Consider the following 21051-nt stretch of genomic DNA (forward strand, 5'->3'; position numbering starts at 1 on the left):
TTTTTTTTTTTTTTTTTTTTACAAGCAGTCTATATTAATGTATTTTCATTTATTTAACATTTGATTTAGCCTTTTTGGGTAGATAAGAACATGCTTGGATGAAAGGAACATTGTGTATAACCAACAGCCCCAGCCTTGTATTGTCTAAATGTTCGAGAAAAAATTGTCAGGGAGGGAAGAATTTTGTCAAAACCTGGGTGTGCTCCCAGGACCATATCTAGAATGTAAACATCATTTTCCATATGCTCCGGCCGAACAAATGGTGAGAGCTGTGATTTTAGAGTACCAAGTGGCTCTATTATAATATAATTTTGTCTATCTGGTAGTCCTAAAGTGAACTTCTAGCTTCATATTGTGGTGATACAAGCTCCTGTAGAACGAATAACTATGGAACCATTTCGAGTTAGCACTATTAAAGTCTTCCTGTTCTGTCTTTAATACTAACTAAATTGGGTAAAGAATTTATTTTATACATATGATATATACATATACAGATACATGCAGTTCTTTGCCAACAGAAATGGAAACTTAAGAATTTCTATCTTGAATGGATGAAAATATTGACACTAATTAACATGGATTAAATGAACGAACAAACCTATTTTACATGTTAAGTATTTTAGTTGCATTTCCCTAACTTTAGTGACTGATGGATTACCTAAGTACACAAATTTGACCATATCAGAGTATCATCTGTACTATTCTTTTCCTAATATAGGTTTCTTAATTTGACTCACTTTCTCAACTTAAATTTAGTTAAAGGAGAGTTTATATTCTTGCTACAAATGGGAAACCAGTATAGAATGACTTACCAAGAATAGATGGCAATTATAAAAATAAATGAAGGATAAGCAAAAAAATTTATTAAATTCTAACTAGATATTGTTATCTGCTTATCCTGAGGTCTGTTTTTTTTTGTTATGAAGGAATATTAGTTACTGTTTGAGAAATGGTGATGATATACTTGTTTTATACTAACCTACTCCTTAATATAATCAATAGAAAAGAAAATTGGAAAAGTTTTATATCTATTCTAATTAACATGCAAGATTATGCTGTATTAAGTGCCCCCTGCTTTAGGAGACTCAGTTCTTTAAAAAATAATTGATTGGTTCTGTTGTGTGTCAGTCTAACAACTGGATATTTTGAATGGGGGGAAACATGTGGTGTGTTGTGTCTAAAAAAGAAACAGGTCTTTCCTCTTGAGGTAGGGGACATGGTGTCATATATTTGTGAAAACTAAATCATACCAAAACATTTTATGAGAATTTTATCCTTTGTCAAGTACATAGAGTACATTTTAATAATGTGGATGCCATTAGCATGGGTCAAATGTAAATTTTGGGAAGCGCCAATCAAGCCCAAGTTTCAAGTGCAAATGTAATGTCAACTAAGAATATGGCCTAATTTGACTAGATTAACACTGACATTTCCTCTCCCTTGCTGACTTTTCCATTTCACAGCAGTGAACAGCCAGGCACTGAGCTGATATATGGGAATTCTTATGCTCTGCATTTTGAATAGGAATTGTCACTTCATGATTTCTGGGCTCTTAATTATGCTTTCTTACTAGATGACTGAGAAGCTATTTTTATACTTGTCTTTTGTTCATAAAGGTCAGATATAAATAAAGTAGTCAGTGTTTCATCCAAGTATTCCAGAGAGCACAGCTTAATATTCCAGCCCTTGTCATTAGCAACCTTCAGTAGCTCACTTTCACATTAGTTATTGACATACAGTAATTAATGCTAAATTTTGCAATTGCCAAAGTGGTTTGGAGTACATGCCTTCTCTTGTTTTATTTCATGGCCATTCTTTTAGCATATAAAAAAGTGCTCCCCAGATTTTAATAGAATTTCTTATAATACTTGTCTATACCATGCAATTTGGCATATAATTATATACTTTTTTATATTGTTGTTGGGATTTTGATATATTGGTTAGATTTCCCAACCAAATTATAAGTTTAAATATATCTTGGGTACTTTCTCTGAGGTCAGGCCCCTGAAAACTACTTATTGAGTAACCGATGCATATTACCACAATATAAACTCTTGTTCATCCTTGCTACTGAGAGCAACTTGCGTAAGTCATCTTATGATGACTTCAAGAATGGGGAAAAATGATACTTTTTTTTTTTCTCAAAGATTTTATTTATTTATTTGACAGAGAGAGATCACAAGTAGACAGAGAGGCAGGCAGAGAGAGAGAGAGAGAGGGAAGCAGGCTCCCTGCTGAGCAGAGAGCCCGATGTGGGACTCAATCCCAGGACCCTGAGATCATGACCTGAGCCGAAGGCAGCGGCTTAACCCACTGAGCCACCCAGGCGCCCGAAAAATGATACTTTAATGTTAGATTTAAGATTGGGGAAGCGGTGGGAGGCAATAAATTTCTTTTACCAGTGGTGATTTCCTTCCTAATTCTTCCTGTCAAAGGAGATAGGTCCCAGGTGAATGCTGCCTGGAGATGTAGATTTTTTTCAAGTTCTTCTCTCCAAAGAGATACTCAGTCTCATGGATGTTATTGAGGATTCCAATCCAAGACCAAAATTTGCAAATTGCAGATCAGCTATTAAATGGTAGCCCACAACCCTGCCTTGGGGGTTTTTGCCCTGGGGGCAAGGCTAAGTGGAAGGAGGGGAAGAAAGCTACAACACCATTCAGTAGGAATAAAGGAGGTCAGTATGGCTTGGATAGATTGTAGCAATGTACAAAATAATTGAGTCAATGGAGAAAGACAGGGCTCTCAAATTCCAGACTATTATTACTAATGCTTTTTAATAGAACTTAAAAACAGTTTCAGAGTGTTTACAATGCCCTCTGAATTATTTTCATATGGTAGTTTGAATAATGAGTACAGTGACAGGTGAGTCAATATTAATAAGAAAGAGGCAAGAGACCTCTTTCTTCTAGCTAACCAACCACCTGCCCTCTCATATAGCTGAGACCTCACCATTCTTCTTAATTAATGAATTAATTAATTTGAGAGAGAGAGAGAGAATGAGTGTGCACACAGGTGTGGGGGCAGAGGGAGATAGACAATCCTGAAGCAGACTCCCCACTGAGCGCAGAGCCTGATGCGGGGCTCAGTCCTAGGACCCTGAGATCATGACCTGAGCTAAAATCAAGAGTTGGCTGCTTGACCAACTGAGCCACCTAGGTGTCCCATAGAACCCACCCATTTTTTTTTTTAAAGATTTTATTTATTTATTTATTTGAGAGAGAGAGATAGACTGAGAGAGAGAAAACACAAGCAGGGCAGAGGGAAAGTGAGAAGTAGACTCCCCACTGGGCACAGAGCCTGAAGCAGGACTCGAGCTCAGGACTCTGAGATCATGAGCTGAGCTGAAGGCAGCCACTTAACCAACTGAGCCACCCAGGTGCCCTCCACCTTTTTAAAATATATTTTATTTATTTATTAGAGAAAGAGAAGGCACATGCAAGGGGAGGGGCAGAAGGAAAGGGAGAGTGAAAAGAAGACTCCCCGCTGAGCACGGAGCCCTATGTGGGGCTCGATCTCCCTGTCCTGGAATCCTGAAGGCAGACTCTTAACTGACTGAGCCACCCAGGTGCCCCAGACCTCACCCATTCTTAACTGACATTCCTCACTGTGGATTCTATAGATTATTTGGGATATTTTAGAGAGTGTGTTAATTAATTTAAAAAAAAATTGTACAACTATTTCTTGTTTTCTACTGTATCGGAATGCAAAAGCACAATTCTTTAAGTTATTCTTTAGCAAGTGTCCTAGTTTTATTTAACCCATTATTGATAGAACTAGATGGAGAATAAAAGAGCTAGTTCCAAGAGCATTTGAAGAACAAGGATTTGTATAGTCAATAAAGAAAAGCTGAAATAACATTGTTAAATTGAGCATAAGACTGGTGAAATAAAACTATATATTTTTGTAATTAACTTATTGATCAGTCTGTAAAGCATTACCAATACATCAGTTTCTGCAGGGTAATCATGAACACTATAGGATGTAAACTGCTTGTACCTTTATTGGTGTGAATTATTGGTTAGGTATACTGGGACATTACCCAGTAACATTAGACTGGGATCAAATGGAATTATTAGAAAATGCTTTAGCATGTTGTCCGAGATTCATACAATAATAATTTTGCCTATTCTCCATGACTGGGATAAATTCTTCTTGTTCAGGTAATTGAATGGGGCTTGGTGTGCCATCTTTTCTTTCTGTGTTGTTTTGTTTTGTTCTTTAGTTTGATTGATTAGTTTTGTATCCATAGTGCTGAACATGGTGTGTTTTTGCACCACAATATTTTCTTCTTGAGAATTCTGGGTTACATCAATAGAGTTGACTTTTTGAAAAAATGTTCCCTCTAGGAAGACTAAAGGGAGCAAGCATGACTTGCATAGTCATTGTAGCATAGTAAAAGAAATAACTAAGTCAGTGGAGAAAAGTCAGGCTGAACGGACTACACCAAATGCATATGCTGTTTTTAGGCCACAGATTCAACACCAAAAATCTAACTTTTTATATTTTCCCAACACTAAACTTAATTTTTATATGGAGCCCCATTCAACATATTAGAACACAGGGTCAATTACCTAATAGGTAAATTTCAGTGTGTTAGTGATTTCTTTGTCAGCTTAAAATTAGACAAGCTGAGGCTTGCTCTTCTCTCTGTTCTTCTCTGAGTGGCATTTTTGGCCTCATGGTACTGGGGTTTTGAGACAGCCTGTGCTGGTATTTGATCTGACTACTGAGTATGGTTATCCTTCCACATTGGCATCCAAAGAATGTAGTGGCACAGCCCGGCCTGATTTTCAGTTCCCAGTCCACATGGTTTTATCCGTGGCCATGAATGAAAGCAAGACCTCTGTAAGGCACCCTCTCTCATTCTGTCAGTTCACCATCTTAGGGGCCTGGGAGGGTTGACTGGTTCTTCTCCACTTCTCTGGGCCTGGAGACTTCAGAACTCAGCAGGCCCTCTGTTTCTGACCCCCTGGAAAGCTATCTCTCCTATCCCACCCTACCCCCTGCTGTGGGGCAGGGAACATCTCATGACTAGGGTTCTCAGCGTTCCCTACAGGACCTGAGCCCACAGCCCTACCACTCTTGAATCCCCAACTTAAAGAGAGCTCCATCATCCAACTCTTCCTTCCTCTTGCCACCACCCAGACTGCCTAAAGTAAGCTAGGATTTAAGTCTCTTCTGAGACTTCTTTTCTTCTGGTCTTTCTGTCCTTCCTCCTCAGAGAAGCTTTTCTTATGCCAGGGGGGTGGGGGGATGGGAGGGAAAAGTTGCTTGGCAACAATTCTTTTGAATCTTTCTTGCCTTCTACTTGGACTATTGCTTTTTAAAGCCCAGAAATGTACTCTCTCTGTTCTTTGGTTCCTCTCTGCTACCCCATCTTGGGCAATGCTAGCCTCACACTCCACTGCTTGACAATAGGAGGCTTCTGAAGTCAAAAGTAAGTGTAGGAAATGATGTAGCAGTAAATTCTCTACACAGCATCCTCCTTGGGTATTATATAATCACTTCTAGGAACTTCGACCTTAGACATCCCGAGATTATATTTTATAGTTTGAAAAAGTAACTAAAGAGGTCGCACGTTTAGAAGTGAGGAAAACCCTAATCCTCACACATGCACAAATTAAACATGAACAGGATGTGAGGTGCATATTGTAAAGGTGATTAAGCCAGAATTCAAGAAGGAAGGTCTTCAATGCAGCCTTGCTTTTTTGGCCTTTAAACAGCTTGTTTCTGAAGATTCCAGTGAAAGGGGGTGAAAGAGTCTGATCACCCAGTGAGTAAAAGAAGCTGAGACTTTGATGGAGCTTCCTGCCATCCTGTGGGAAATACCACCAGGGGAAGTGGGAGGAAGTGGGGCAGGCTGGAGGCGAAGGGGGGTGACTAGGTGCGGACTGTCAAGTCTCTTCCTAATAATTCCTACCTGCTTGTGGAAGTGCTGGTCAGTCTTGAGAAGGATTCCATGCCCAAGCCCACTCGTCATCATCCTTTCTGTCACTTCTCTCTCACTTTCCATGGGATGTCCTTCTCCCAGTGACTAGAATCCAGTCTTCAGCAGTGTTCTTGGCTTCTGTTCCCCATCGGCAGATGGCCACCACATGCTATTCCAAACCAGGTCTTCTGACTTTGGCTCTGGGCTTCTTCTTATGAGACCGCCTTTCTTGAAACACAGTCTCCCTTATGGCTCTTCACCATCGTATACAGTGCCTGGCTATCTCTTTAGCTATACTCAGTACTGTACTTTTTTATTATAGGGCACACTAGATAAATTAGACAACTTGCTGACACCTTCACTTAGTTGACTCCTGCTTTTGCTGAAAACCGTTCCTTCTGCTCAGAACCTGCCACTCATGTATACCTTCCCTCACACCAAATCCATGTCCTATGCTTCTGCTTATTGAAGGCTTACCAATTCTCCATGGTCTTCTAACATGTAACTCTCTATCCCCCATCTTCTGGTTATCTGGGTGAGCTTTTCACGAACCTTTTTAGGTGCAGTATCCTTTGTTGTACTTCTGGTGCCTTCTACGCTGTTGGCCGTAGACGTAGATTGTTGAACATTTGTAGTTTTGAACTATTATTCAGTTACTTTATTTCATTTTACAGAAGCTAAGGAAAAAGGTGAGAGTAAATCTGATTTACTATACTAAAATTTAATGGGTTGCATTGTCTTTCAACAGGGCATTTGGTCAAATACAGAGAAGACAATATATCTTTTGGCCCCATCCATAGAGTAAAATTATTCCTTGCTTCTTCAGAACCCAAAATGTTCTCTTCTGCAGTTGTTCAGAATTTCCTCTTAGCAGAGAGAATTCAGAAAAATAAGAATCTATACTATATCTTGGTCAACTTGGTTACAAACTTGAAGTGTAATCCATATTTTGTTCAAATCGTAGTAATTAACAGCTTCAGGGCTTGTGTTGTGAATTGTAGTTTCAGTAGACTGGATATATAGCAAAAATCAAGTCTCAAAGCACCAGGAAAGAACCCCTAACTTGTTTATTGTAATGTGCCATGAGTAAAAAAGCAGAGAGAGTATACTGCACAGACTACAAAGACCTAATGCTTCCGGTTTACTACATGTAGATGCTTTCCAAAAATATTTAATCCATTAAATGTACAAAGGCCTAGATAGAACATCATGTTAAAAATAGTGACCCTTTTAAGAGAAATAGTATTTGAGGCCTGGGAAGGAGCATAAATATTATTTTATATTGGAGGTAACCAGAGGAATTGTGTTAGTGATGAGTCAGGAAGAGAAGTGGGAGCCCCTCAGCTCCTGTCTAGACTGAGACAGTGAGTGTTTTAGGACCTGCTTCATTTCATGGTCCAGCCATCACCTGCTCTGTGATGTCACTGGACAGTTTGCTTAACCTTAGCCTTCCTTAAAAAAAATTTTTTTTTAAGAGATTTATTTATTATTTTAGAGAGAGAGCACATGAGTGAGGGGAGGGACAGAGGGAGAGAATTCCAATCAGCCTCTGCTCTGGGCATGGAGCCCCATGTGGGGCTTGATCTCATGACCCTGAGATCATGACCTGAACCTAAACCATGAGTTAGAAGCCCAACCGATTGTGCCACCCAGGTGCCCCATCTAATCTTACTCTCTTTATCTGTAAGATGAGACAAGAACAGCTACCCTTCAGAAGTTTTCAAGGATTAGATGAAGCTGAATATGTAAAACCCATCCCAGTGTCTGCCCCAAGTTCATGCTGAAAAAGCACTGGTCTTCCTCTAGGTTCTCCTACTTTTTACCCTAGAGAGGCGGAAAAAAAAATTGTTATTTAGGGTCATGCTCACCAGAGTAAGATAACAAATATAATTACTTTTAAAAATTTCTGATACCTTTAAATAAATTAACTTTTATAAGGAATTTTGAAGTTTCCTTAAGTTTTAAAATTAAATCCACTAATTAAAGTCACTATTATAATAAAACTAGAAAAGGAAATTAAAATTGAGTCAATTTTATTTTATTTTATTTTATTTTTTTTTAAATTGAGTCAATTTTAAACTTAGGTTTGATTTAAATTTTAATAGGACCAAATATTGTCTATCTTTTGTAGTAGGAACTACATGTTTTTATATGAATCATAGGAATACTATATATGACTGACATTGGAATATAATAAGCTTCTGTGATATTTTTTAAGAGAGTATTATTTTAATAAAAATATTCAGGACAAAATTATCACCATAATTATGTGTTGCATGTTTTTTGTGAAAAGTTAGGAAACGTAGTATTTTTAGTTTGCCGATCTGACAGATTTATTGAGAGAGAACACTTTAAAACTCAGAATGGTATGGCTAACATTTGCCACAAATTTGGTAGTTATCAATATTTAAATAAACAATAAAAATTTAAAAAACAGTACCTATGTGAATTTTTATCACTAGAGTTTTCCTAAAATTATTAAGGGCTAAATAAATATACATTCTGATGTAAAGAAATATAAAAATTTGTGAGTATTTGATCAGGTAGAAGGGGGGGATTAATGGTTCTCATACCCAGGATTAGCTGAAGTAGTTCAGGAAATCAAGACAGTTTGTAAATGGTATAGCCAGTATATAGAACTATCATTTGTAGTCTCAGAGTTCCTGTTTTCCTCCAATCCTAACTCATGAGATTACTCACATCTCAGTAATCCTGCCAGAGCACCCCTGGAGTCCTGGGATCCTGTCTTGCCATTTTACAGCAGCAGCAGGTATCTGAGAGACTCTTCTGGTGGCCTCTAAGACTAAAAGTTACCTTTAGTCTAGGGGATAGGGATGGGGAATACCCTTTAAATTGAAAAGAAGTAACAAATTAGGTAAAAATACTCTTAACATACAAAATACAATAAAATCATTAGTATTTAGACTACACAAAGAGCACTTACAATTCACTACGAATAAGAAGCATGGGACAGAAACAGGAAATTCACCAAAGAAATACAATAGCCTTCTGTTAGGTAAACACAAAATAAAACAAATTCAGATGGGCAAAATTGAAAAGTTAGATAATGCATAGCGTTGATTAAGGTGTAGAAAAATGGATTCTCTTCCAGTCAGAGTGCAAATTGTTTCAGCTACTTAATATGTGTTTGTTAAAATAAGAAATATGTGTATCTGAGGGCCCAACTTTGATTTCTCCTATCTCCCTGCAGAGACCTTTTGTCCTTAGACACAACGAGGCATGTGCCTGTGTGCTCACAGCAGCATCATATATAATCATGAGAGATTGAAAGCAAATTAAATTCCCTCTAAGACAGAAGTGGCTAAAGTAACTGCTACGTGCAGAACATGTAGCACTCTTTAATGATGATTATAAAGAATGGCCTAGAACGGTGTGTGTTGATAAAAAAGAATCTCCATGACAGACTGAGTCAAGAAGAAAAAAAAAAATTGAAACACAACCTTATGATGTGTCCCCATTTATTTAAAAAGAGAGAAAGAAAGAAAGAAAGCATGAGGTAATACGATAGACTTTCTACAATAGTAGCTTTCAAACCCTTTTGGAAATGACCTTCAACAAGAAACATACTTTATATCGCAACTGAGCAGACCCTTACTGTATGCAGTGCACTCTGAAATTCTTCTATCCTGTTCCATGTCATTCCATTCCATTTATCAAAATGCTGGTCATGACCCATTTAACTGCTTTCAGGATTCAACTAGCATTTGAAAAATACTGTTCTGAAAGTACACAGTAAATGGATAGAAAAGGGACCAGAAGGCAACACACCAAGGTGATGTCAGAGGTCACTTCTGGGGGAGGCGCTGGGGTGAGGGCGGGGGTCATTCCAGGGAGCCTCCAGCCCTTTCTGTAATACCTGCGTTGTTTTACGATGGACACGTGTAATTAAACATTTTTAAATTGATTTTTTTAGAGAATGAACAATCAAAATTATTTTGAAAGACAAAGATTTACTGGGACTGAGAGGAGTGGTCAAGAGGTCTTAAGAAAATTTTAAGTTGCTTTGCATAATTGAGTAGTTCAGAAGACAGGCGTTCTAGCTAACCATCTCTGTTTTTGTGTTTAGGGCCACAGATGAGCACATTCTTGTGGCAAGGTAGAGTCAAACCCGTGTGATATCCCACTCAAAATGTCATCACAATCTCAGAACTCTCTGCCACGCTGTGAGATTTTAACTTGTCGCCTATGAATGTTAAGTCCACGTATCAAAAACATAGAGTAGTCAACATACAGGTGATCCAAAAAATCAAACTCTCCAGCTTCAGAAAATGTGAAGTTAATGTTCCTGTAGCAACAGCGTCTTGGCCACATTACACGGTCTGTAGTTCTTGGTATGGATCTAGAAAAACAAATACTTACGTTTTAAGAATCATTTCTACAGGAAACACCACTGTAGAAAATTTGACATATGTACAACGTGGCCATCTCTGCAGGCTGGAGCAGATACCTCCAGCATTCTGTTTTCTATTTTAGACCTACTTTAATTCTTTCTGACTTACCTTCACATTTTTACCCTAAGGGTAATTTATCAAACATCATCCTAATGTCAAGTAATTGATGCTTAAAAGGACTTAGACACAGTGCCTAGGGTAGGTAAATCCTTTGCATTTCAAACATTTAAACAACGTATTAAACGCAGATAAGCTGGAACTGGATAATTCTTTATATGAATTTCTCAACTCAGTAAAGATGCCCATAAAGAAAATGGTATTTCTTTAAACATTATGTTTGTTTTCTTTTTGTGTCTGTGTCCTAAATATAAATTGTCACATGCTTATAATAGAACAGGTTGAATCTTTTAATGACCACATGAAATTTTTTCACTGAATGTTCTGGAAACAATTTTTTATGGTAAAATAGGCAAACTTTCTCAGAAAGCATTTATATAAGAATTATTTTTCAAAATCTTAGCTGTTGCTAAAGCAATGATTATGTTCACACTGAACTTTCCACAGACTCAAGATGGTATGGAGGGAAGTAGAGAGGGCCTTCGGAGCTTTTCTATGCATGCTATAGGTCACACCAAGGAAGGGCAGGAGCAAGAGGGGGCAGGGGGAGGATTCTATACATCCACATATCTGAAGTCTCTCTTCCATTTTCTTCAGTGTGGATCTGAGGGTGGGAAGAGTCAGAGGTGGCCTTGCAGCTAATCTTGAGTTTTATATTCCTCAAATTTAAGAATGGATGACTTGTGGCTATGACATCTGAAGCTGAGAAAGCAGCTCATATGCAATTTGATACCAAGTTAGCCTTAAACTGTGAAAAGTGGTGTGGCTGGATGATAAGGACTCAGGATAAGTGATGAAATGTGTCTCATTTAGACCTGGAGAAAAATCCAGGTGAAAATTTGTACTAATCAAAGGTTACAATCACTTTCAGTCCCTTGATTATTACAAATTATACTTTTTTTGATTTTTGGTTTTTGTTTGTTTCTGTTCTTTTTGTTTTTTCCTCTGTAAGATTGCCTATTCAGCATTTGTATTAGTAGTTTTAATAAAATTAGTTTTAAAATATGGTATTAAGGACATAATGACTAAAATTTAAAAGGCTGATAGGCTGTGAACTGCACCTATCTGAAGCCCAGCTTTTCAAAGGTCACAGTATCCAAAGCACCCCTGATTCCTGGTGACAGCCTGACTTGATTGCAGGCAAAATTTCCAAGAGTCTTTTAGATGTTATAAAAGGTGACATTGTTATTTTACTTAGCAGTCTTATAAATAAAGGAAAGAAGGCTTGCATCCCATATTGTAAAATATTGAAGTGTTACAGGGTCTCTGCATATTATTTCATTGGTAGGATAAGGATCTTAGCTTAATTTTTTTTTCAGAATTTTACACCATTTTCACTAATATCACTTTTGAAAGAGAAAACCAGGATCTTGACTAACTGCAGAATTTATCATCCACAGCGTCTGCAGGGATTGCTGTGTCCCAGAGGAAAGTACGACAGATCAGCGATCCTATTCAGCAGATCTTAATTCAGCTGCACAAAATCATCTACATCACACAGGTCAGCGTACTAGCTTTTTATTTCCTTTTCATCTTAAGAATGAGTTTGATGCTAATTTTGTTGAAAACTACTTTGTGGGACTTTTACTTGGAATGAATGCTGATTTTTATCCTCTCCAACTACATATATTTGGGAACATTCTGGCTTAGCAGCAGGGCTGAAAAGGTCATTGGGTTAAAAAAAAAAAAAAAAAGCAAATATGGCAGGTTTCCCCTATGGTTCCTAACCTACTCTTTCATTGTCAGTGTCCCATTAAAAATAAACTACAATACAAATGGCCCTTGAGTGTGGGGATGAAAGGGGGCAGAGCTGGGTTCTGAACAGCTTCACTGCAGGAAAGAAAGAAAAGGAGTGCCCACTCACTAATCTTGAGGATGCTAGGTTAACACTAGAATATCTCAGAGAAATGAAAACACAAGGTCTGAGATTATTGACTTAGGCACTGAGGATGCAATCAGTTAGGAAATGGCTATTAATAATTTACAGAAATCTATTCAGTATTTATCTGTCTAATAATTTACAGAAAGCTATCTGATAAGCAAACTGAATGTTCATTTATCAAAGTTGACCAAAGTCCTATTGTTAATAAGAAAAGAAATTTTTGTAGATGAAGTGTCAGCATTTGGACAAGAAAGTAGCAAGTATTTTGAAGCTTAAGATTGCACATCTTATGCAGTTCATTCATTCATTCATTCATTCCTTTGACATATAATTATTAGGTGCCTATGATTAGGTGCTACTGTTCCATGCACTTGAAACATATCAAAGAGTGAAACATGTAAACATTTTCTCAGTCTAAGATCCAGAGAGCCAATCTGGCGATTCTGTCAGTTGCCAGTTATGGCAATTCCAATTATACATTCAAGTACTAGAGGGAAATTCCACCAGGTCTGTGGACCAGCTGGGTCCACTGTAAGTTATACTGGGCTATTACACTTAACCTCCCCCCAAAAGCAAACAAACGAACAAAAGATACATGCCATTTGGTGTGCCACAATGGCATTATCAGACTCTAGCAATTGGTGCTAGTTTACAACCAGTGTCCAGGTCTCTGAAAGCCTGTGTATTTCCTTCTCCCTAGTGAACAGTCACTCTGATAAATGGCGGCAGGTCTCTCTGGGCAAGGCTTGAAGGAAAATTTACAGCGTATACTTAACAGCAGTGTTTCGGGGCCCTTCCTAAAGGGGTCCCAGCTTTCCCACTAATCAAGGGCTTTGGGTCTTTGAATTGGCTGAAGTCTAGAAACTATATGAGAGTCTGTGACTCTCCACTGTGGCAACAGCAACAAAGCAGTTTGTTTTTTTGTTTGTTTTTTGGTTTTGGGGTGTTTTTCTTATTAGTTTTGTTTTTTGGTGGTTTGTTTTGTTTTTGTTTTTGTTTTGTCTACCAGGCCTAGTGTTTCTTTTCTGTTGTTTAGATTAAGGAATAATCTAGTAAGCCGACCACCAGTTTCCTTCCCAGGAACACCCTCGTCAGTTAACTATAACCAAAGAAATCTATGGGCCAAGGCATTCTAATTAACAGTACATCTCTTTCACCCTTTATGGTAAATGCCGAGTTTGTCGCTGGTGGTTAAGTGCTGTCATTTGGCTTTTGCTCCTCTGGGGTCACATGATCCTCATCAGAATCCTGTAGTTTCTGTGTTGTCCCTGGCCTACAAAGGAAAGCAACCACAGTAGTTTTTAAGGATGCGGGGCTCCCCTCTCTAATGTATTTCTCACTGCCTAATGACAGGAGTAGCTTCTCAGCATTCTTGTTGAACGTAATTGGGAAGTGAGTGTGCAGGTCACATATGGCAAATCTACCCCAACATTCCTATCTCCAGGCCTTTGAATTTCCCCCCCTCCACATACCAGGGAAGCTCTGCATTTTATCCCTATTAAATGTAGGCCACCACTGAGTTCAAGTTGTAGGACACCAACCAGTTAAGCAGTTACCTTCAGCTGCAGGACTAATACATGACATCTGAACTCTGTAGTAAGAGCACTCATATGAATGAATTCAGCCTGATCTAGTGCTCTATTTCATTCCCCTCGGCCTAAAACCCTGAGAGCCTACTACACATGTTCTCTGGGTTGCTGCTGGTATATAAGAACAAAGTCTTGCATTTCTTTCGATGGATAAGCAATTTCCTCTTGGGTCATACTGTGTACCAGTTCCCTGGAATCATATTGAGTCATGACCCTAGTAATGGACTTGAGCCTCATTGTTGGGGACCTTATGAGGAATCAGCATTCCTTTTTAAGGTATCACTCCTCATCTGTCCCAGATGTGTTTGGTGTAAAGTTTTCAAGCAAAAAATGTTTGATATCTCAGACACAAAGTGACAAGCTACTTCTGCTGGCAATGATAGCTCTGAGTGACTTGAATTTCAGGATTGTTACTTTTATCTGGATCCAGCAAAATGTCCCTATTTCAAGTTTCAGGATCCCATTCTTTTCCTAACTTTCACATGAGAAACTTGGCATAGTGTGCATTTAACTGACATTGTAATTTAGCAACCTGCCCAATTAAATTCATATTTGATTATCAGTCATATCAGTGCTGGGGTAGCAAGAAATAACAGGTCCTTTTAGAGCTATCATGGAATCTCTTTGGGTCTTAGCCTCTGATTTGAACCAAGAGTTAAAGGACCCAGGCTTGTCATTTTTTTAAGTGCTTGGATGCACTTTGAAGAATGCCTCCCTAACTCAGTCCTTGTAGTCTTCATACTGCCTAGCAGTCAAGTGTGGCAGCCATGTGAACTTGCAGGGCACTTGGTTCAGTTGGCTATTTATCACGGTGACACCCTGATTGATTGTGATGCCACTGCGTGCCATGGGTTACCCGCATCCTCCGTCCTATGGCAAAACTCAGTACTGGACTCACTTCCGGGGAACCATCAAACCAATTCCCAAATCCCATCTGTATTGGTCCTTCTCCTGGGACCTTCCTGGAACCGCTCTGTATCAGTGAGGGTCCAGTCTGGAGACAGAAAGTACATGGTAATTTCAACAGGAAGATTAATATAAAAAATTGCTTAAGATTATTAATAACATCAGGGTATTATTTAAAAAGGAGGGGAAAAGGAAAAATCTAAAGAATGTAGGAGGAGCAGACAAGGAAGTCACTACTTATAAGGCTAACATAGAGAGCATCCAAGAAAGGAACAAAATAAAAGAGGACAACCCCATCCCAGGCTGAGGTCCAGACCTTATTGGAAAGATCTGAGAAATCCAGTGAGGTGCTGTGCTAGAGAAACTTGCAAGGAAGTCTTCCTCTGGGGGACTGGGGCAAGTCATCCATGGTGAGTTGTCTTGCTGTGGAACTTGCTGGAAATCAGCACATGAGGCTTGGACTGGGAAACGCCCTCTATGGGACCAGAGGAGGCTGTCCAATGGTAGGTGCTGCTCCGTGGAACATTCTGGGCAGCTGCCTGCAAGATTGGTGCCACTGAAGTTGCTTGGGAGTGAGCATTGCTTGGGTGTTCCCATTCCAGCTAACCACTCAGGGCTGCAGGACTGAGGCACAAGCCTCATACTCCTCCAGCATCCCTCCAGTGCTATCTCCCAAGGGAGCTGAACATCTTATTGAGGGAGAAATTCCAGTATCACGTGCAGGGCACTAAAGGGTGGATTTGGAGCTGAGAAGCAACCCCATGGGCAGCTGACACACTTAGCCTAGGGGGCTAGGCAAGGGGCTCCCTTCTTTGGGACCTACTCACCTTTGCGTTCTCACTGCTTTCCTTTGCCCTTTTCCCTTTTTCCCTAGTCTGGCACTTATTTATCACATTTCCCCCCAAATTGGGCATTCTTTTCAATCACCATGAAGACTAGCCTTTTGCGACTCCAGAGTCTGAAATTGATTACTTTTTCCTCCATTTTCTGCTGTCAGCCTTTCCCTTAGGCAATCCCACTGAATTGTCTACCTGATTAAATGAAAGAGGGTGTAGGGGTCCACGGCAATGTGAGGGGATGTGGGAAATTGTTTAATAAATCAAAACATAATCTGCTATACCTCTGTTGAGTAAAGATATTATATTCAAAAATGCATTTCCATTTAAATGCTGATGTAGAAATATGGGGAAGCATTCTTAACTTTAGTGTTATGGAAATAGCTTTAAATAGCTTATTGGTTACTCAATGCTTAAGTACTAAATTGACAGAAAATAGGCTTTGAAATTTAAATATAGTTTCCATATGCCTGTCTTGCTAATTTTTATATAATAAAAAACTTTTTAATGGATGTATTCCATTTCTTTATTGGATTTCAAAATATGTTAAAGCAAGAATGAAATGATTATAAATATCTTATTATTATGCTCTCACACTACCAGCATAACAAATGATTTCATATTTTTTGGCAAGATGGCATTCCTTGCTACAAGCTCAGACGTAACCATTGTGGTTTTTTTTAAAATGTATTTCCAGAATACTTGAAGGTTTATGACATTGCAAATAGTAAGGAATGTTTCCCCTTTGGGGAACTTTAAATTACAATACTAACCCAAGTCAATGTGCCTTTCAAATAAAGGAGATAAAAACAAGTCAAAACATTATACTATTGAATTTACTATAGGTTAAAGACCAAGATCAGTTTTCTGTGTCTGCTAATTACAAAGGAAATCTGCTGAACGTAAACCTGGATCAATAAATAAACAGGCAAACAAACAACTTTTCTGGTCTGCATGTTTATTTCCAAGTCAATCTCCGTTGCAGACTTCTGCTGTGATAACTGCCCTGAGTTGCAGGGCCAGGTCCCTCCTGACAACCGCAGATAACCTTACAGAGGAAACTGCTTCCTTTTGGCCGGTGGTGGCCTTTCCCATCCAGTTTCCATGGAGACAGATCTTGGAAATCATCTAAAAGCAACTATTTTAAAAGGCAGGATGTTAAAATCCTTACACTGTCAAAACAGATTTGACATCTGTTTTTATCAAAACTGAGATTGTAATCTTAGGACAGCCAGCTGAGAATGGAATCAGTGGTTCATTTCCATTGCTGGAAACCAAAAATCGATCTTTGGGCACATAAGGTGACCAACGTATACGTATGTCACCTTTTGGTCCGAGTCTTTGTGTATGATTGCTTAGGTAGAACCCACGCAGCCAGCTGAAGTTCTGGATTTAATTCTGTACTTACGGTTTGATTGCTTTGTTAAAGAAATGCTTTGAAAATCAACATATGGCAACTTTTAAAAATTAACAGCTGTCTCCTAGAGGACAGATAGAGAGTTTACATGGATCTGCTTTGGACTGCCATCTTAACACTCTCAGCTATTGCCAACAAAACAAAAAAATGTGGTCTGGAACAGCAGTTTACTCCCCCCGATGCAGTTATGCTAGCTGCTGTCATCAGTGAAACAGACCGGGTTTCCAGCAGTAGTGATAGATGAAACTAGAACCACCCGTACTTTCTCTTATCTGGGTCTCCTGGCTACTCATGGCAGGGGGGACAGAGTAAACAGAATTGAGGGTAAACCCATGTATCTAAGTGCAGTCGTGTTTTTGGAGTTTGCAAATTCTAAAAGAAAGCTTACATTTTGTCTATTTATTTTGATAATAATCTTTGAGTATTTTTTTTCTGGCATTTACAGAAATCTCCTCTTAAGAAGCAACATATCAAAATAGTTTGTTTTTGTAATAAGATATTATTTAAGTCACTTCAAATGGCATCCTCTCACCTATTGATGGTCTGCTAACATATTCTTGGAGATACTAGAGAGTGTGTTTTTAGAAAGTATCTGAATGTAATGCAAGTTCAAGAAACTCTAGTATAGAACACAGAGATCAGAATTCATTTTTTTCTTGTTGTGACTTTGTTTGGTGTGGTAAAAACAAAAAATAAGCTCTTAGATGGATGGTGAGAGACTCACCTTTTCTAGAATCAGTTTCTTGATCGGTAATATTCGGGTAGTTTATGGGGCTATTGTGTTAAAGGAGATAAAGTATGTGAAGTATTTATAAAGTATTAAACGGTAGTAATGCTATAGTGGTGTGTTTGCTCTAGGATAATAGTTGTGTTAAAAGACACTACTACATCAGAAAATATCTTTGCAGGTTGCATAATGTTTTTAAACTCTGATTTCCTTACCTATAGACTAGTACCTGCTTTATAAGTTTATTGTGGGGAGAAAAGTGACATAATACACATAAAGGAGTGATCATAGTAACTGGCACATAAAAATCACAGGTATTAATATTCTGTTCTTAGTGTAATTGTCCTTAAATATAATATAGTAACATAGTTACATTTTCTGCAATTGAACTATGCATGAGTCATCATTCTGTGTAAAATTTTAAATTCTTCCATGAAACTTTTAAAGATGGGATGCTGTGTATAGTGACAATTTTTCCAGTAAGATAAAATAGCTTTCTAATACTGCCCTGTGTATGAATCTTTAGTTCACTGTTAACTTATTCAAGAAAGCTTTTATGAGAATTAATTCAAGCAATCAGGAGCAATAAAAACGACTTTAAGTTAACGAGAGGTTTATCAAGTTAAATAAATAGCAAGGATTTTTAGAATATTTGAATTAGTAATCTCATACTGATAGCTGCCAGTGTTGGGGTAAGTCACTTTGGAAGGAAACTGAGGACCCAGTGGTCTTCACGCCTTCAAAGTTTGCTGTGCAGACAATTAGGGGTTTCAGAGGTTCGCTTCTGCCTCTCTCCTTGGCAATTAGAATCATGCAAGGCAACAACTAGACGGTCCTGGGCCAACACTGCCCTCTGGTGTTTGATTTTGGGAAGTGGCAACTTCCAGTGTCAAACACTAGGGAATTACCAAATCCCAAAAGGTTATCTTCAGGCTCTTCTCCCATCCCTTCTCCACTCTAACCAATTCCTTTGCTAGGAAAGTGTGCAAATAACCCTTCTCTTCGTTGTCTGGTCCTCCTCTTAGGTTAACCTCATTTCACTTTTGCTAATCTCTCATGCACACATATATCATGTATACTCATTTTCTTTCTTATCTTTCTTCTGACAATTTGCTCATTAATGCCAAGAAATCTCTCTCTGTCTCTCTCCCTCTCTCCACATTTCTTTATTTCCCTTTTCATTTAATGTAAAATGACAGCAATAATTATGACTATTTGCTGGGGATAGGGAGGGTGATTACATCTGAAGTAAGGTACAAGAATGCTATAGTATTGACATAAAAAGAGCTCAGCAGAGATTCAGTGCTGTCAATTTACAGAACCTTTCAGTATATTAAAGGGCTTCAGACCCTCCAGTAGAGTCTTGGTTCCTCTGTTCTTAAACCTGCTTTGACTCAAACAGAGTCAAAGGACTGACTAGGATTATAGATGCATTGTAAAAGCACATTTCAATTATGTTGTTTCTCTGCTTATAGCATTACAGTGCTTATTAATGGGTCCCATATTCTATTGTGTTTAGACTGATGAACAGTTTTTCTTTGGCTATAAAATCAGGTGTTGTGAGCCCCCATTGACCCTATTCATTTCTCTAGTACCTTTTATCATTCCCTTGCTTCATGAAACTTCAATGAATAGACATTTCTTGTATTAACCAGGATATGGAAAGTTATATTATACTAACAAGCCCCGAAATCTCTTTGCTTGATACAATAGAGGTTTATGTCTCACTTAGCTAAAGTTAGGTCAGGTGGCCCTCCTCCTTGTGGCTATGCCATCAGAAATGGGTGGAATCCAAGCTCCTTGCCCAGGGTGGACAGGGATGGAGGAAACATACTGGCTTTGCATTTCCTCATCCTTAGAATGACACATATAATTTTCATTGGCCCAAAGTAGTCACAGGGCACCAAACCTAAGCTATAAAAGAGTATTAGAAAAATGGAGTGGGGGTGGGTAAATGATTGTCACTAACATGTTGCTCTTTCTTTTGATGTAAACTTTGAATTATATTCTTGGTTGTTTTTTTTTTTTAATTTGTTCATTTGATTTGTTTGGTTTTGCTTTTACTCTTAAGAGCTCCTACTACCACGTTTTCCTTCCCACTTAGTGATTCTTTTTTATCTCCTTCTAGGTCCTCTCCATATTTTAAACAAACCAGACATTATTTGCACTCTGAAACCCCTTATCATTCTGACCCTATTTCTCTGCTCTCTTACCCTTCTCCCAAACTTTACTTCATCCCTCTGTGCTTTCCAGGATCTTTGGTTTCCTTGTCTAAATTCAACTGCAAAGCACTACAAAATCAATTTTTGAAATCCCCAGTTTCATCCAATCACCATATTTTCTAAGATTTTAAGAGGGACTTCCTACTAAGTTATTAAATCCAGCTCATCCTGGCCCAGCCCCAATGTATGCTCATTCATTTTCTTCTTCTTGACAAAACTGATCCCTATAATCCAATTTCCCTCTATGTGAGTATTCAGGAGCACCGACTGACAGACACAGTACTACGTAGTAATGCAGATATGTACTTCCTGTTCTAAAGTATCAGATCCATCAGGACGAATGCCTTGCTTCCTATGTTTAGCAAAATTCTGGGCATGACGTAAGCACTAAACATCTGCTAGAATGCATCTCTCCTTGTGAAGTCTCTTTTACCAAATTCAATTTATAGGTGCAATGTTGTTGTTATGTGAAAATAATACCAATAAAATGAAAGAACAATAGGATAAATAGAAGCAGCCTTTTTAAAGAGAGAAGAGTAATGTATTCCTTCTGGATTATGGAATGAAACAATATCACACGTCATCATGCTATTTGAAGTAGAATTTTTATTCTTTTTTAGTCCTGTTGAATTAATGTTGTTACACTGACCCTCAGTGAATGCTTCCTGGGCGTCATCTGTGCAGTGTTAACAATTTGCTTATAATAATTGTTTTCTCACTTTATGCAGCTTCCTCCAGCTTTGCACCACAATTTGAAAAGAAGGGTTATAGAGAGATTCAAGAAATCCCTCTTCAGCCAGCAGAGTAACCCTTGCAATTTGAAATCTGAAATTAAAAAGGTACAGTATTCAACACCTAGGAGTTCTTCTCTGGCTAACAAAAACACGTCAGAAGAGCTAAATTTTATACCTTCTCTCCTTTGTACTTTAAACTCTATCCTCTATTAAAGGATGTTATCATTGTTTTAGTCCTTTCAAGCTGCTATAAAAAAGACACCATAAACTGGGGAGT

General features: G+C 38.3%; 1 protein-coding gene across 3 annotated transcripts in view; it reads left to right on the top strand.

Annotated features, from left to right (window-relative positions):
• Positions 1 to 21051, top strand: part of LOC111155077 (NIMA related kinase 10) — a 215373-nt gene that overhangs the window by 174883 nt on the left and 19439 nt on the right. For 2 of the 3 annotated variants that reach the window (XM_022515115.1, XM_022515117.1), the window contains 3 exons: positions 10020 to 10049; positions 11862 to 11962; positions 20769 to 20879. In XM_022515115.1, coding sequence (XP_022370823.1) covers positions 10020 to 10049; positions 11862 to 11962; positions 20769 to 20879 — 242 coding nt within the window. The remainder of the gene's footprint in view (positions 1 to 10019; positions 10050 to 11861; positions 11963 to 20768; positions 20880 to 21051) is intronic. The other variant, XM_022515116.1, reaches the window with a different exon arrangement.

Source organism: Enhydra lutris, unplaced genomic scaffold (genome assembly GCF_002288905.1).
Source record: "Enhydra lutris kenyoni isolate GAN:26980312 unplaced genomic scaffold, ASM228890v2 scaffoldscaffold39, whole genome shotgun sequence".
NCBI lineage: Eukaryota > Metazoa > Chordata > Mammalia > Carnivora > Mustelidae > Enhydra > Enhydra lutris.